At 39.4% G+C, this 18,189-nt stretch overlaps 1 protein-coding gene across 1 annotated transcript in view; it reads left to right on the top strand.

Annotated features, from left to right (window-relative positions):
* PDSS2 (decaprenyl diphosphate synthase subunit 2) overlaps nucleotides 1–18,189 on the top strand; it is a 259,946-nt gene that overhangs the window by 224,151 nt on the left and 17,606 nt on the right. The window contains exon 7 of the mRNA XM_052645841.1: nucleotides 6,730–6,762. Within this exon, the coding sequence (XP_052501801.1) occupies nucleotides 6,730–6,762 (33 nt within the window). The remainder of the gene's footprint in view (nucleotides 1–6,729; nucleotides 6,763–18,189) is intronic.

The raw sequence follows: 18,189 nt of genomic DNA on the forward strand, positions 1-18,189 counted from the left end.
TTTTATTCTGACACTTTCCAGCTCCTTAACTGGATTGCTTCCCCTCCCAAACCAAACTCAGCTAGCTGGCTGCTTCAGCATGGGGGCTCACAGCTCTAGTAGATGTCTGATTTGTTACCTTTTGAATTCCTCATACACTGTACCCAAACCATTCTGGGATGAGATATCCTTCCTCCCTTCCTCTGTCCACCAATAGATCTTATATATACATACTAAATTATACATCTTCATACCAATGCAAATGCAAAGTGAACTTGTTTTCAGTAAGACCTGAAATTCCTTTTCTCTAAAGGAGTCAGTGATATTTCTGGCAGTACCAAAGCAGACCTTTAAAATATCATTATTATCTTTTTTATTTTTGCAGCCACCAATGTAATCTTTTATTCAAATAAGAATCGTTAGTGAATAATTGGTTAAAACAATTGGATGAATAGTTAGTAAGGGAATCAAATAGTCACAGGGACTCAAAGCACCCTTACAGATTACTTATTGAAGACAGAGTGGAGAAGTGAACAGACTTAGTCTCCCCAATAATAAGACAGCTGATACTGCATGACTCTGAGTGTAATGGATAAGTGTACAACGTCATCTGTGGAGCTGTCTTTCAAAAATATCTTCACCTAAATCTAATCATGTGAAAACAAGTCCAGGATAAGGGATATTCTGCAGGGCAACTAACATGGATTCCTTTTTAAAATGACATATTATAAAAGACAGAAAAGGTGGTGTGGAGACTGTTGTAGATGAGAAGAGATTAAAAAGCTGTGACATCCAAAGGGAATGTATAATTTTTAATTTGATCTTGGATTGGGATAAACATACCTCTAAAGGACTCCACTGGTTGGACTTGAAATTTTGAATATGGACATTATATTAAATATAATAAATGTTAAAATTATTAGATGTGGTCACAGGTTTGTAATTGTGTAGGAGAAAACATTGTTCTTATGAGATAAATGCTGAGGGACATATTTAGAAATAAGACATCGTTATGTCTATAACTTAATCCCATATAGTGAGCAAATGATCATTTAGAGAGAAAACAAAGACGACAGTATATTAGCAACTAACCAGTCGAGTTGGAGAGCAAATGGGTGTTCTTTATGTCCTTTCAACTAAAAAATTTTAAAAGAAAGTTAGTTTTTCTTGACAGTTTAAGATGAGAATCTTATTTTTTAAATTGTTATTCTAAAACTTAACTGGTAGCATTGGGGAAGAATAACATGATAAGTAGAGGTGATCCGTCTCTAGCAATTTCTGCACTCCCTGCTGTGGAATATTATTTTTCTGCTTTTAGAAAAAGGTTTTTCCATATCCAGTTTTCAAGTCCAGATAATAGTAGTTAGAAACTAGAAGCAGTTCATTTATGTCATCCAATCCTTCTTTGTCACCTGACTTATAAAAAAGCATTTGTTTCTTAAAGTAAAAGACCACATTTTACATCCATTACTTACCAACAGGGAATCTATCTGCCTTTGGTCTGCAGAGGCTGGTATATAAACGTTTTGGAATTAATCCCTCTGTGCATCCTCTCAATCAGAGCACTGGCTTTGTTTTTCTGGTGTGGAATATTGTTTTGCAGCGCTCACTGTAGCTGTCAGAGGAGGCCTTCCGTGTCATGAGCACTGGCGCACAACTTGTCTGTTTTCACATTTTTTTTTTTTTTAATGATGAAACAAGGTTCAATCCACACATTTTCTGTGAACTGCTAAAGACCAGGAAAAATTACTTTCTTTTCTCATGACCTGGATTGACAAGAAGCACACCTACAGGAGCCAAAGGATGAGTGAATCCCTTTTAAAGACCCAAGTAATGAAGCCCTCGGGGAATTGGCTTGCGGAGCAGAATTTACAGTGGCTTCTGGAAATGAACAGTGTGGCAGGAAGAGGTTCAGGACAGCCGGCTGTTGAAATACAGTCTGCATTTATTTTATATCAGCCTATTTTGGGCCCCAGTGAGAAAGTTATTTTAATATCTTGCTCTGCTAGAAATGTACATGGTAAGTGGCAGATGTCAAAAAAAGGGGGGATAAAGTTACAGCACTCCATTCTCCTTGACACTCACAGAGTTTATATAGTTGCACTCTGTTTAGCCTTTGAAATAAACCCTGATGCATACAGAAGCAGGATGATAGGCATAGTCCACATCAGTGACCCTCAAATGACTCAGAATTCAGGGCTAGGGTATTAAGGACCTACATTTTCAACAGGCTGCCCAGGGGATTCTGATACAGCCAGGCCAGTACTTGGGAACACCTGGTCTGACCCAGTATGCTTATTTTACAAATAAGAAAATGAAGATCCATGTAAACATTTAAAATTTCTTGAGGTGTTATCCTATTATGGACTTGAAACTGTATTTCCTGGCTCCCAGCATATCCATTTCCCAGGAGGTCACAGTGCCTCTTAAAGTGGTCACAGTTAAGAGCTTAGGCCACCAGTTTCCCTCCACAGACAGGGCCTACTTACCACCTGAGGTTTGGAGGTGCACATTTGAAATCTGAGGTCTCATGACCTCCATTTAGGCTCTTTTCTTTTCAGTCACTGTTATCAAGGTTGAGACTCTTAATTACTCTAAACCACTGTATCTATGAGAAGCTTGGTAGATTATTTTTCTCTGTTCTTTTCTTTTGTTGAGTTTCACAAATTTCTTGAATTTATTTTTTATAGATTCCCATCTTCAGCTTACTTCTAAATAGAAGTCGAGTAATAAAATCAAATAGGAGTAAAAATTATTTTTCAGACACCAGATATTGACTCCCCATTAACTGAATACTGACTGAATCTAAACACCCAGCTTTCCTAGAACTAGGAATGATATGAACTTTGCTCTGTAAGTCTCCTGAATAAACAGTACATAACCAGCACTTATTAAGAAAAAGCATTTATCCATTTATTCACTCTTTCACCAGATACTGACCATCTCCTATCCATAGATCTAGACATGAACTACAGTTATGATCAGGAGAGAAAATGTCTATATTCTCATGGATCTTAAGTTCTAGAGGGAGATTGTATGTGAAAACAAGATTATACAACCCACTAGAGGGAGAGATATTTATTTGTTCTGTTCCTTGCTGTGTCTCCAGTGGCAGAGCAATATCTAACACCCATCAGGTACACAGTGGACAAGTATGGAACGAATGAGCACTGTCAGATGAAACAGAAACCGGCCCTTCTGAAATTAACGGTTTTATAAGCAGAAACAATTGGTAACATTCAATAAGAAATGTCATTTTTTTCTAATTTGCTTTATTTTATAAGCTCTAAAAGCTTCTTGTGAAAAAAAAAAAGTTTATATTAGAGTTTAATTTCAGGTGTGTGTCTGGCATACATGGATATTAACTCACATAGCAGCTGAAAATATATACCTATAAAGATCTAATTATTTATAGTATTTTATTTTATAAAATAAATGATACTAAGCAAAAGCAGTCAAGGATGAAATGGGCTTCACAAGACTGGAATGTTTGTTGTGACAAAATAAAAAGGACATTCAGGTGAGCAGCATATCAACAGTTACAGTTTGTTCAGGTTGTATTGGCTGTGGCTGTCATTGTATGTAGGGTTCTAGTCTCTCAGCTTTCAAAACATTTAAGAGCTGATGTTAAACAAATAGGGATTTACATACATGGTGTTTCTTTGCCATCATCCCTAGCAAAGGATATCTCCACCATGTAAAAGGTGGTGGCCAAGCTAGGAATACAAAATAAAATGAGAAGATTTGAAAATAGCTGTGATTCTATTAAAAAAGGGAAAAAAGGGTGGGGTTTAGCTTCCCCAGTGGCTCAGCAGTAAAGAATCCACCTGCAACACAAGAGCCTCAGGAGAAACGGGTTTTATCCCTGGATCAGGAAGATACCCCTGGACAAGGGCATGGCAGCCCACTCCAGTGTTCCTGCCTGGAGAATCCCATGAACAGAGGAGCCCAGCGGGCTAGAGTCCTTAAGGCTGCAGAGAGTTGGACACCACTGAAGCGACTTAGCTGGTAGGATGGAGGTAGGGGAACTTAGCATGCATGTGATTCTATAAAAATGTTGACTCTTGTACACTTGAAACTAAAATAATATTGTAAATCAGTTCCTCAATTAAAAGGAAAATAGCTTGTGACTGATTAAAGCACAAGTACTTCAAAATAATAGAATTCTTTAAGATGATTAGTTTATAAGCAAGGTATGTGATGAGACTACTCTAGATGTCTTTATCTGTAAGTGCATTATAGTCACTGTTACTATATGAAGAAACTGATTTTTTTTTTCTGAGACTATTGGGGAAATGGCTCAGCACCTCCAAAAGGAAAAGCTCGCCTCCATCATTGTAAATTTTAGTTTCTCTGCACTTTACCCTGCAACATTAAGAAAGGTACTCAACTTTCTAACTTTCAACAGATACCACTTTCAACACTTCTCACATGTCCTTTATGTTAAACACTGTAAGATGAGAATGTTGAAAGTGCTAGAATGAAGAGGAGGTAGATAGAACAGAAACACAACTAAAATTAGTGAGGAAATGGCTGACACATTACAGAAATGAGTTGTGTGATAGTATAATTCCGTAGGGCTCCCAGTTTGTGCATCATTGGAAAAGTGCTGTGCCTGAGAAACCCATGCAAGAGACAGCCCTTGCCTGAGAAACCCAGCAAAAGAGAGGGGAAAGGACGAACAAATGAAAAGGTGGAAAACTGGTGACCACAGAATCAGCCTCGTGTCAGATATCCCCTAACCCAAAATGAATTTGAGAGACAGGTGAGAATCTGAGAACTTGAAGACTAAGCATACTGTGAAATGCTGCTGCTGAAGTTTTGGTCACAAGCCGTGGATTATTCATGAGATCAGAGCCAGTTCATATTTGCATGATATCAAAGTGAGTAGCCAGGTCATAAGTGCACCATGCGGATGTTCTCGGGCTCCACACCACGCCTGCAGAAGTTACAGTGTTGGGAGAGAGATTTCAGTGTAGACAGAATTGTTTTAACTTGGGGAAAAGACAAGTCTGTCCCTGGACAGTAGATATAAAATACCTGAGGAGACAGAAGAATGAGCCTCATTTTAAAATATCTGCAAGAACCGACTCTTATTCCTGCTGGTATGTTACATCTCAGGACTAAATTCAGACCCTTCTTAGTTCACTGAAAATCTTAGATCCCGAGAACATCTTTAAGGAACAGATTGAAAACCACAAATTCTTTTTTTACAGTACATAGGTTGCAGAGGCCTTTTGTTTCATTGAAATCTTGCAAGTCCTGGTTTCAGCTAACTCATTTGTGATGGTGTCAAAAGCTATACATGAGCAGCATCTTATTAGAAGTTGCTTTTTATGAAAATAAGAAAAACAAAATTAGGCCTCTTAGGATAAATTTTTTTAAGATTATAAAGAAGCAAAAAGATTTTAAACTAATGTTATAAAGATCTCATTTTCTCTCATGAAAGTAATCTGCCCACGTTTAGTGTCATTATCTGTATAGTGTCATTTTGGACTCAGAAACAAAATGGTCTCAAGACCTAACCTATTTGTCAGTTGAAGGGCTCTCGTTCTGTGCAGAGGTTGCAGGAGTTTTGTTCTCAAGTCCACAGAAGATGAGCTAACCTACCAGCAAAGACTAACATGTTGGTTGTCTCTATCATGTTCAGATTTGATAAATAATGCTTTTGAGTATATGTTTTAATTTCAAATTGTTTTTCAATAACTGAAAATATTAAAATTTGACCTTATATAGGATGTCTCCTCACCTCCAGCTTTCTTCCCTCTGCTCATCCCTGGTGACGGCGGGATGGAGGTGGGGGTCTTTTGCACAAGACAACATATTAAAAATTATGCCAAAGGGAGTGGGAAAAAAATGAACCCACAGATTACTAATTGTACAGAAGGAAATAGGTCATTACAGTGGAACCATCTGATAGTCACCACTTAAACCCAGTGATCAAATTTATAGCATTACCGAGATACAGGAGAGCCTGACATTTGGTGCTTCCTGAATTGATACAGTTGAAGTATATAATATTCCATAGAAGATATTCTTGCAAAAAATGTTTAACCTAAATCTAAGCAAGCTTATTCAGACCCAACTTTCAGTTTGTAAGCAAACAGGAACAAGTTAAATGACACAATGAAAAAGTGATAATAATAAAAGACATTTTATATGACAGCTGCCCTGGTCTCCTCAAAAAGTCAGTTATTTCCATGAAAAAAGTTAATGATTTTTTATTTTCATTTCTTAAAAAACGGGGAAGGGCTAGTCTAGATTTAAAAGGCAAAACAGAGATAAAAGCCAAATGCAATGTGTGAATCTTGATTAATTCTAGTTTGAGAAGAAAAACTAAAATATATTCTTGGGACAACTAGAGAAATGTGAATATGGATTGTATATCAGATGGTATGGCATTATTAGTTTTTTTTTTAAATTTGAAAGTGATCATGTATGAGTTGTCCTGTGTTTATGAGATATTTGCTGAAGCATGAAGGAATGAGGAGTCATGGTGTCTGCCACTATCAAACCTAGAGTATGTAAGTGTGCTCGTGTTACTGATCTTTCAACTCTTCAATACATTTGAGAGTTCTGTATATATGTATATACATACATACACGTGTATGTTTCACTACATACTATGTAAAGATAGAAGAGGAAGTGGAGGGGGGAAGAAAGTAGGCTTATTCTTTGAGAAGCAAAAGTTATAGAAATACTAATTGACTTTTAAAGAACTAATTGATTTTCCCCTCTTTTCTATTTTAGGCTCAAGAGAAAGGAAGATTAGACTATGCTAAGGTAGGTAGATTTTGTACATTTTACACAATTTTATACATTTCTATTTGCTATTTGGTTTTATTTATATTTGAAAAGTGAAAAGAAAAGCATCACATTCAAAACTAAGGGACCTTCCCTGTGAAGTAACAGGCATTAACAGGTGAAATAGGATTCATTTAATGGTAAGTTTATTTATTGAATGCCTACTTCTTTCCAGACACTGTGTTAGGCGTCAGGAATAGGAGAGTAAACCAGATCAGTTCTTTCATTCATGACATTTACAAGCTAGTTGAGGAGGTAATTAATAAACAACTAAATGGATTATAATATAATGTCAACTGGTGGTAAGTGTCCTGAGGAAAAATTAACCAAATTAACCAAAACTAACCATTGCTGGAAAGATGTCTTTGGACTATGGAAAAGAGCTTTTAGCATCATCAGGTAATACCTGGGAAGCACCATACAGGGCAGATTTGGATTCCTAGAGGCAGTAGTTTTCACATAACCTGTGGAGCTTTTGAAAATATACATGCCTGGGTTACCACAGCATCATACCTCTTTCACCAACATCAGAATTCCCTGGTAGGCAGAGCTGGCCAGGGACAGGATGGAAGGGTTTGAAAAAAGGCTCCACAGATCATTTTGACACATAGCCTTATTCAAAAACTGCTGTGGGATTTTGGATTTCAGTGCACCTGTACAAGCCTTTGAACACACTTGGGTTTTCTCCTGAGGAACAAATGGAATATTTTCGCAGGTGTGTGGGATGTATACAGCTGCTTAACTAAAGGAACATGCTAACCATCTGGTTTTTATAACAGTCAAGAATAGCCAGAGTGTGAGCACACCTGTACTCCAAAGACAAGGAGGAAGAAATGGGACCTGTGAGAGCTCTGCTTGCACTGGGACAGCTGGCATCCCCCCAGTGGTCTCTCCAGGGCTGATCCAGAACCTTGTGCTCTCTCGGCAGCCCTGAAGTGCACACCCATGGTTCCATGCTTTTTCTTTGCCTGAAGTGCGGTTGTTTCCTTCTCTGTCTCACAAACGTATGTGTGTTTCAAGAAAAATTAGATTCAGAGTGGTGTCTCTATACTGAAGACTTCTGTGTCTGTCACTCTATCTTTGATGTCTGTGCTAAGCTGTTTCAGTCATGTCCAACTGTTTGTGACCCCCATGGACTGTAGCCCACCAGGCTCCTCTGTCCATGGAATTCTCCAGGCAAGAGTGTTGGAGTGGGTTGCCATTTCCTTCTTAGATGTCTACTTGAGCCTTATACCTAAATGGTCTCCCACAGGCAGAGATGCTCAAAGCATCTTAAACTGAACTCAACATCTTCCCAACATCTCTGGTCACCTTTTCTTTAGTAGACTTTATTTTTTAGAGCAGTTTTTAAGTTCACAGCAAAACTGAGCAAAAAGTGTAGAGAGTTTGCATTACCCCCTGACACCACACAAGCACAGCCTTCCCCACTGTTGGCATCCTGCAGCAGATTGGAACATCTGTCATGATCAATAAACCTGCATTAATACATCTCTATAACCCAAAGTCCATCATTGACATTAGGGTCTAGTGTTAGTGTTGTATCTCTGGTCCTTATTACTTGTTCGTCTCCTGATGTTGTCTATCATCTCACCAGTGAACCATGTGAGAAAATTAGAAGTCACTCTCAAATGCTCTTACCCCCTCACCGCTATGTTCCATGACCAAGTCATACCAGTTTTATAGCCTACATTTTCTTAAATCCAGTCCCTCCTCTTGATGCCTCTTCCATTGCTCACATTGTATCCTGCTCTGAACCACTAGAAAGCCTGTGACTGGTCTCTATGCCTCTCTTTCGTCCCCAAAGATCCATCACCAGCCAGAATGTCTATCTAAACCACAAGTCTGGCAGTTTCACACTGCATCTTTTTTTTTCAATTTAAATTTATTTATTTTAATTGGAGGCTAATTATTTTACAATATTGTATTGGTTTTGCCACACATCAACATGAATCCGCCACGGGTGTACACATGTTCCCCATCCTGAACCCCCTTCCCACTTTCCTCCCCGTACCATCCCTCTGGGTCATCCCAGTGCACCAGCCCCAAGCATCCTGTATCCTGCATCGAACCTGGACTGGCAATTCGTTTCATATATGATATTATACATGTTTCAATGCCATTCTCCCAAATCATCTCACCCTCTCCCTCTCCCACAGAGTCCAAAAGACTGTTCTATACATCTGTGTCTGTTTTGCTGTCTTGCATACAGAGTTACCGTTACCATCTTTCTAAATTCCACACTGCATCTTAAAACCCTTCCTTGGCTCCATGTTTTCTATAAGGCACATTCAGAGTTTACTAGAGTGGCATATAAAGCACTGTGATCTCGCTCCTTGGAGGGAGCCTCATGTCCTCCACCCTGTGCTCCAGTGGCACCAAATTACATAAAACATACTGTTTCTGTTCTCTGTGCCTTGACCTGAGATGTCCCCTCTGCTTGGAATGCAGCAGTGTCCTCCTTTCTCTGGCTTTCCCTGCCTCTTCTGTAAGGCTTAATGTAGGATCATCTCCAGGAGAAAGTCGCCCTGGTTCCCTGGGCTGGATGAGGTTCTTTCCTCCATTCTGTAGTACATTGTGCATCTCTCAGTCATTATGCTTCACTCCATTATTTATCATGACCATTTATGAGAAAGATCATAGACTGTGAGCTCTTTGAGGGCAGAGATGGTAACTTATTTGTACACTTGGTGCCTAACACAGTGCTTGGCACTTGGTAAATGGTGAGTGAGTGAGTGAGGTTATAAGAAAATAGAAGACCCATGCAATTAGTTGCAGGAGAAATTCTGGTATATGGTTTTTTATTTCAATCACAGAGGAAAGGAAAGCAAGTTGTGCAACAGGTATCAGCAGGGATAAGAAGATTGCTTGAGAAGGTTAATGAACTAACTTGGAGATAAATGCTGGGATTTCATTATGATAAAGGAAATAACTTATAAACAAAAAATTAAGGGCAGTGACATCATGATTTGGCAATAGAGTGATTATTTATCATTGCTGCTTGTTTATGACTCAGAAAACTCTTTTAGGATTTCTTATTGCAGAAGTACCTGCCAGTGGAAGAGACTGGAAGAAAAGGAAAAAAAAGAAAGTGGAGACACAGATAGAACACTGAACCAAGCATTGGCTCTGTCCCCAAATCACTGCAAAATTGTTATCAGTCACTTAATCTTTTTGGTTTCCCCTTAGTCTCCTTAGTATGAGAGGAGCAGGTTACAATATTTTCCAGTATTTCTTGCCTGGAAAATCCCATGGATGGAGGACCCTGGTAGGCTACAGTCCATGGGGTCGCAAAGAGTTGGACACGACTGAGTGACTTCACTTTCTTTTTTTCTTTTGGTTTCCTTAGTATGAAAGGAGCAGGTTATAATAGTGCTGTTCTACTCTGCAGGCCCAAATTTGAAAGGAGACATTCTTTTTGGGGGGTGGGCACAGGGAACATTCTTATCTTATATACTATTAAGGTCCAGATTCATTCCTTCATCCGCTTCATCCACCCAAGCCTGGTGGATCTGATACTTAATATATGCAACCAGACCTAACCTAGACCTTCCTGTCAAAAGTCCCCCTTTGCTCTGTTTCTTTTTTTCCTCCTTAAAATTTATTGTAATCTACAATTATCATTTTTATTTAGTTCCCTGTGTTTTGTTTCTTTTTCCAGTAGACTGTAAGGCAAGACCTGAAGGCAGGGCCTTCAGTGGCCTTGTCCATTGTAGCATCGTCCGGCACAGGCTTATATACAGGAGTGCTTGACAAATGTGTATGGACGAGGGCTGCATTAGTGAGATGCTAGAAGTGCAGGCAGCTCAGAGGTCTGGAATTGGGGATGATAGACTCAAATTAGCCATTATATAGTCAGTATAGTATAGGACACCATCCATCCCTATGTTCAGTAGCCCTGAGATTGCCTTCCCAAGCACCCAGTGACAATAGTTCTCATGCCAGCTAACAGAAACCCACCCTACTGGAGTATGTGGTGCTGTGCAGATGTTTAAGGGCATAACTTGATCTCAGCAGTTAACCCAGACCTGTTATCCATACATAGGACCCAAATCCAAGCACCACGGGTAGAATGATTGTATCCATCTCTGCCAAGCTTCCAGGAGATGTCTGCAGTACTGTCTCTTATGCTGCGTATCATGGGCCCATGGTGAAGTCCTGGTCTTATGCTGACTGATGCAGGCATCATGCTTTGGCAGCTTAGGGCTCCCCTGGTGGGTTTACCTGTAAAACTACATTTTAAAAACTCAGTGGCCATTTCTGGAGAGTGTCATGAAATTTATTTATTGCTGGATGTTTCTTTATTTCCAAGTGGTGAACATTTTCTCAAATGTTCTCAAAAACCAAGTTTTATCTGAAAAATCAGATTTTAAGTACAAATTATTTTGGCCATTTGCTCTGTGGCTTCATATGCCATCTCTCCAATTTTGTCAGTCTCAGAATGGCAAGGAAGTAGAGGAGAGGGTAGAAGTGGTAATCAAAATCGGTCTCAGCTAGATCTCTATAGAGTGTCAGTCACATTCAACAAAACAGTGGTGTGTCCTCAAAGACTCAGAAAAGAAACTGAATTACTTCTTAACTGAGTTCCTGTTGCGATGGAGCCTGGATTGTGAATGCTTTACACTGCTGCAGTGCCTTTCATCTACAGATGTTAAAGCACCCAGCAACTATCCCTTCATTAAGTCTGTCCCGCCTCTGGAAGGTGGTTAACACCAGGCCCAGAGCACTCTACCCACTCCTGAAGCTCATTCACCTGAGGCTGGCCTAGGGTGGAAGCTGTTAACTGTAAGGTGATTCTGCTGCTGCTGCTGCTGCTAAGTCGCTTCAGTCGTGTCCAACTCTGTGCGACCCCACAGACGGCATACCCAGCTTCTAAAATGAAAAAACAAGGAGTGACTTACCTAGTTAAAACTGCAGGAGAAGTTTTATTGGACAGAATGTATTTACCAGAAGTGAATTGTGACCAAAAATCTGGTGGTGACAGTTTTGCTCACATACGCAGTACAAAGAGGATCTCCTTTACGTGACTGGTTTTCAGCCCTGAGTGTGCCTCTCTTAGGGAATTAGGGAACTATTCCGTGTTCCCAAGGTTTCTGGTCCCAAACAGATTGAGTTCAGTGTTAGAGGAAAGAGTGCCACCTATTGAATTGTAGAAATTCTTGGACGTGTGGAGACCGTGGAGAAGTGTCTCAGGCCACATTCACTCTTGGTTTGCTATGGTAACTTAATATGTGTCTGAAGGAAAACAAGTATGTTGGCTACTCTTAGAAAAACATCTACAAACGTCTGTGTATTTTCCCCAGCTGGAGCTGAGCGTATGCCTGCAGTTTAGCCTACTGCTTCTTGAAAGAAGCATGCTGCTCAAAGACTGAGGCAGATGGTATTTTTACCACTTCAGGCAAAACATGGCACCTATGGTTCGGGTTTCTACAATTTTAATTTTTTAACCCTTTCGAGATGGCTGGCTTAAAAATATCTCCATCATAGTGATTCAGAACTTTTCTCAATTTCTTTTTAATAATTGCCTCAGATATACAGATTATGGATAAATATCACTTGGTCAGAACCAGACTCTCAGCCCTGTGGACTACCCTCCTGCTCATTCTCCCACAAGTGCCTAGGACTAGGCCTTACATGGGCTTTGACAGTCATGCCAATTTTGATGCAAAGACTCTAAATGGTTTGCAGGAGCTTTCTTGGTATTCATCTCCAGCCTTTACTGTGTGTAGTTCATATGATTTTCCCATGTCTCAGTACAGAAAAGAAAGTTGTTTTTTGTGTCTTCCCACTGAGGTTCACTTGAAGCACAGAGAATTGCTCAAGGTTAAGCACTTGGTAAAGAACGATTTTGCATGTGTTAGTTTATCAGGCATCCAGTTCTCAGTCAAATGTGAGAGAGACTTTGTGAAAGGAGTGGGGGTTTTTTGCTGTTCCCTCTCTCCCAGAATTTGTTCAGGTCTCAGAGTAGCCCTTTCCTCTGCCTCAGGAGCAATGTCTAGAGCCCCTGCCTCCTTGGTCCCTCCCCACGCTCAGGCCTTGCACATTTTGTTTTATTATAAAACACATTTGCATAGGGTACACATTAAAATTCCCTTCCCAGCAGCAAGCTGTGCCATCCACAGACATTTGCATCTGCATGATCACACATCATCACTTCCTCTCATGTCCTGGTTCTCCTTTCCACGGCTTGCCCTTTTAGCCATTTCTTCCCATGTATCATCCATAGATTGCTTCAACCATTTTGCTGCATATTGAATCTAAAATTCTTTTTTGAACCAGTGTAGGAAATTTTCTATAAATATTATTGTCCTTTCTTTACTGACAAAGCCAGATTTTTTTTTTTTTTTTTTGGCAGACAGTTTTAGCCGGCTTGTTCTTTCCCATAACCCTAGCTAACTGGCTCTGAGAATTTTTCATGTTGGCACATTTAGAGACCAGATGTTGCTGTATTTTCTTTTCCCTGTACCCCTTTCTTGGGCAGATGCTCCTTCTCCTACTCTGGGACTTTTCATTAGCTCCTTTGGTAAAATATTCCAAACAGCATCATTGTATGCACTAAATCTCTCATTTCCTCTAACCTCTTGAAGCTGTCTTAACATTTAGGATTTCTGGTTTTGTAATAATTATGGAGACTTATCTAGAAGCAATGACATTCCCCCCTCTTTTTTCATTAAGAATTTGTGGTCCAATTATATGAGATGTTTATAATATAATTTAAAAGAAAAAATCCAAATCCAGATACCATTATGATATGAGTGCAGTTATATAAACTTTCATATGCTTGATAAAGACTGGATGACAACTTGTAAAATGTAAAAAGGGCATTAAGATAATAACTTTTTTTCTGAAAGGTATCAGTTTTTAAAGTGTAGATCTGATTGGAATTGAAATTTTTCTGTATTACCACCTGAGCTACTGAGAATTTAAAAATAACTTTCCTGAACTCATGTTTTTAGTTCATAACCAGAATTTAATCCTAGGCCCCTAAAGAGTTGTTTCATTCTATGGCAGTAGAAGGAATTCACTGGAAAATGTGGATTTTTAAAAACAACGTTTTAAATCGAAGTATAGTTGATTTATAATGTGTTAGTTTCAGGTGTACAGCACACTAATTCAATTTTATATACATATACACATATATTTCTTTATATTTTCAGATTATTTCCTTTATAGATTATTATAAAATCCTGGGTATAGTTCCCTGTGCTTTACAATAGTTCCTTGTAGGTTATCTGTTTTATATGGAGTTGTGTATATATGTTAAACTCCTGATTTATCCCCCCCACTTCCCCCTTTGATAATCAGAAGTTTGTTTTCTGAAATATGATTTTTTACACTGTGAATTTTTGTGCAAGTCCTCAAGTTGTGGTTGAGGTGCCAGGGAATAGTTGAGAAAGATGAAAAAGAAAACCTTGTGCTCAACCTGTGGCGCAGCGCTGGTGTCCTGCCCTCCGCAGAGGGGTGCGGGCTGAAAGACCCCGTCAGGACGACCGTCTGAAATTTTTAAATTCTGCACTCCCTGTTTCCTGAAAATCAGATATAACCGATTATTTTTCTTTTGTCAGTCACACTTCAGAAAAGTAGGGGGATTTTGTTTTGGGGTTTTTTCCCAACAATAATGAATAATTTTGTTTAATCTTTTTTTTCAAAACAATTAATTTACTAAAGCTGGTTTTTGCAACTACTGCTTTGATTCCAGATCTCCTTCAAAATACAGTTATCAATGATGAAAAGTAATCATTGATCTATTTCTGTTCATAATAAAGCCAAAAAGCTTTTGTACCATGTAAAATTTTTCATCAAAAATAAGTTCTAATTACACATGCAATAGTTAGTCTCCAGAGCCAGAGCTGTGCCTTATGACGTTGAAGTCTTTTTGCAAAACAGTCACCCTCTGGACATTCATTCATTCATTTGTTCCCCTATTATCAAGCGATTTCTTTTCCTCCTTAAGTCTCTGAGTATATTATTTTGCATTTGTCCCCAGTGACTATCATCTTACTTTGATGATGTATTCTGCTAATTTCTTAATGTTATTTTAAAATTAGATTCTCGTTCTCTGAGCTGTTTGCAGTCCCACACACTTCAGTGGCATCAACAGATTTAATGATCATAATCTCTAGTCCCTCATGGATCATGAATAAAATTATTAAATGATGTCAGTGATAAGCCTCTTTATGACATCATAAAGTAATGCCACCCTCTCAGCTGTTTGCCCAAATATTATTGATATTCTTTGAATTCAATCCTCTAAGCAGTTATAAATCTTTATTTTGCTTTATGTCATATATTTCTAGCTTATTGGCCTTTCCTCTCTAATTTTGTATATAAAATATTGAATTATTTTGTTTATAGCAATAATATTTAGTGGGGCAATCTCTTCCATCCTTAGGTTTATAATTTTGAATTACTGGTTCTTGAAAAATTACATGTCTGCATAATATCTCACATTTATTAGGAAGCTAAGGCAAACTTAGATTGTTGGTGAAGAGGAGTTCTTAGTTGTTAGCCTGGAATCATGTCTGGTTTTATATCCTGAGGGCCTAACACAGTTCCTGCCACATACTGGGTACCCAATAAATATATGCTGAACTACTACTGAATGAATGAATAACCCCCAGATGTGCCAGCTGTTTGTGCCTATGTTCCTTTTCGTTCATAAGATATATTTGACTCCATCTTTGATCCTCTTATTTCTCCCCTAGTATATTTAATCAAATATCTCCTCAATAGCATACACTCCCTGGGTTAAAACAAAGATTCATTTGGGGTAACCTTTTGAATATTAGTCTAGAAAGCTAACTACAGATGCTCACCAGGCTGGTTCTGTGGATAAATGCTCTGCACGGTGGGGTAGCTGGATTCAATTATTGTTCCCAGTTTGTGGTGTCAGGACCCGCCTGTGCACAGGGAGTGACTGTGTGACTTTCTGTGGAGGACTGAGACTTTTGTCCCCTGGAGGAGTCTGCTTAGTCCATGAAACAGTTTTAAGTAGATCTAAAGGGAATACTGTTTCTTTCCGTGTCATCAAAAGCAGAGGAAGGACATGAGGTTTCCAAAAAGAGAATGAAAAGGGAGGTACCTCTGTATTGATGTTGAATCTGGTTTCAGTAAATCGGAAGTCTTTGTCATTGCCTTAGATTGTTATTTCCAAATTTATTCACTAATCCTACAGCCTGATTTTATGTGGAATTAAAGACTTCTGTAATGTCAAGATGTTTGATCTTACAGAAAGCTATAATTTGTCCAGGTGGTATATGTGAAGCCATTCCCTCATGTTTCCTCAGCTGTGTCTGAAGGCACTACTTAGCCTCCCTGCTGACACGTGAGACTGAATATCGATCCTAGATGTGCTTAACCACCTTTCTGAAATGGCATGGTAGCTGTGCACCTCAATTTTAAACAGATTTACTGAGGTCACGGTAGAGATGACAGAACCTATAACATAGATCGGTGATGTGTACAATGCTACTAACTAAAGATTACATTGAGTAGCTCTTTCCTTTCTTCCAAGTGCTTGACTTTCTGGCTCGAGGAAAGATCTTACCTATCCATCAGATAGTACTAAAGCCAAAGATGTGCTTCTGAAGATTGATTCATGCATGGTGCCCCATATGGAAGGTCTCCCTGTTCTAGATCCAGAGAAATTTTGCTGCCTTTTGTCTTCATTCCTGTGTACCTGTTAGGAAAGGTTGTAGGCCTTTCTATGTCCTGTGACCCTGGTGAGATGCATGTCATTGTAAACATGTTCTTCAGTGTGCACTCTGTTCAAGACATACACTGAGCACTTGAGTCAAGTGGTTCTATCAGATTCTGTCTCTGAATCCTTTCATTTTATGGAGAAGAGATTAAATAAGCTAACCGTGTTCACACAGTCACTGCCTCCCAGTCATGACTCTAGCCAGGTCTATTGACTCCACACTGTACTCTTCACTACCTCACTGTTTCGTTCCCAGGGTGCTTTAGACATACAGAAAAAGAAGTAAGAGGGAATTTGTAGTCAGCCTCTGGTCTTACCAAAATCCAGAAAATGGTAGGCATTACTCTATACTCCTAACGTAATTCTGCTCTCGGAAATAGTGACTCTCTAGTAAGTGAATATCTTAGGATTTATTTGCTGAGCTAGTTCAGTGATTATTGATTTTTTTCCTAAGATGGTATGCATTCTTCCCTCTTTCAAGAAAGTTTTAGAGATATGACCATTTAAGACAAGTTCTCAAGACTTCCCTCGTGGTCCAGGTTGGCCTTGCAATGCAGGGGATGCAGATTCAATCCTTTGTGGGGAACTAAGAACCCACATGCACTGCAGTGAAAGATCCCACGTGAGCATCAAAGATCCCGCATGCAACAACTAAAACCTGATGCAGCCAAATAAGTAAATATAAAAAAATAAAAATAAAACAAGTTCTCATCACTGTTCTCTCAATGAAAGCAAGGGTCTGTGTTAACAAATACCATAGCACCATAACGTTGAGACTTCCTACATCTGGAAGAGGTGTAAATCCTGCAGATGTGATTACACTTATATGGTATAGAGTAACAGCGTCACCCCCATAGCATTGCTTCCTGCATGTGCCCTCAGTCTCATGTGATCGGCCTGGAAGGCCTGGCTGAGGTATACATTGCTTGTCATTGCTCTCAGTAGCTATTGTTTCTCTTCATTAGATGTGCCTTCCAGTGATGGATGGAGGGCTTCCCAGGTGGCGCTAGTGGTAAAGAACCTGCCTGTCAGTGCAGGAGACATAAGATATGCAGGTTTGATCCCTGGGTCGTGGAGATCCCCTGGAGAAGGGAATGGCAACCTACTCCAGTATTATTGCCTGGAGAATCCCATGGACAGAGGAGGCTGACAGGCTACAGTCCATAGGGTTGCAAAGAATTGGACATGACTAAAGCGACTTAGCATGCACACAAAAGACCAGTGATGGAAGTCTTGTGTTTTGAGCTCATTTTGTATCAGGATGTATGTTGGGATGCCAGGAATCTAGGCTCAATGGATAGTAGTGATGCTGGTGCTAATAGTGGTTTTGAGGTAAGTGATCCCAAGGTTTTGGCAGATGAAAAACCAGGATATGAGGAGAATATAAGAAATGAATGAAGGGACTTCCCTGGTGTGCAGTGGATAAGAATCCACCTGCCAATGCAGAGGACACGATCCCTGCTCTGGGGAGATCCCACATGCCTTGGAGCACCTAGGCCTGTGCACAACTACTGAGCCCATGCTCTAGAACCCGTGCTCCAGAAGAGAACAAGCCACTGCAATGGGAAGCCCGCTCACCACAGCAGAGTAGCCCCCACTCTGCACCTAGAGAAAACCCAAGTGTGGCAGCAAAAACCCAGTGCAACCAAAAATTTTAAATTAATTAATTAATTTTTTAAAAAGAGAAATGTGTAAGATATAGACTCAAG

The sequence above is a fragment of the Budorcas taxicolor genome, chromosome 9 (genome assembly GCF_023091745.1).
Source record: "Budorcas taxicolor isolate Tak-1 chromosome 9, Takin1.1, whole genome shotgun sequence".
Taxonomy (NCBI): Eukaryota; Metazoa; Chordata; class Mammalia; order Artiodactyla; family Bovidae; genus Budorcas; species Budorcas taxicolor.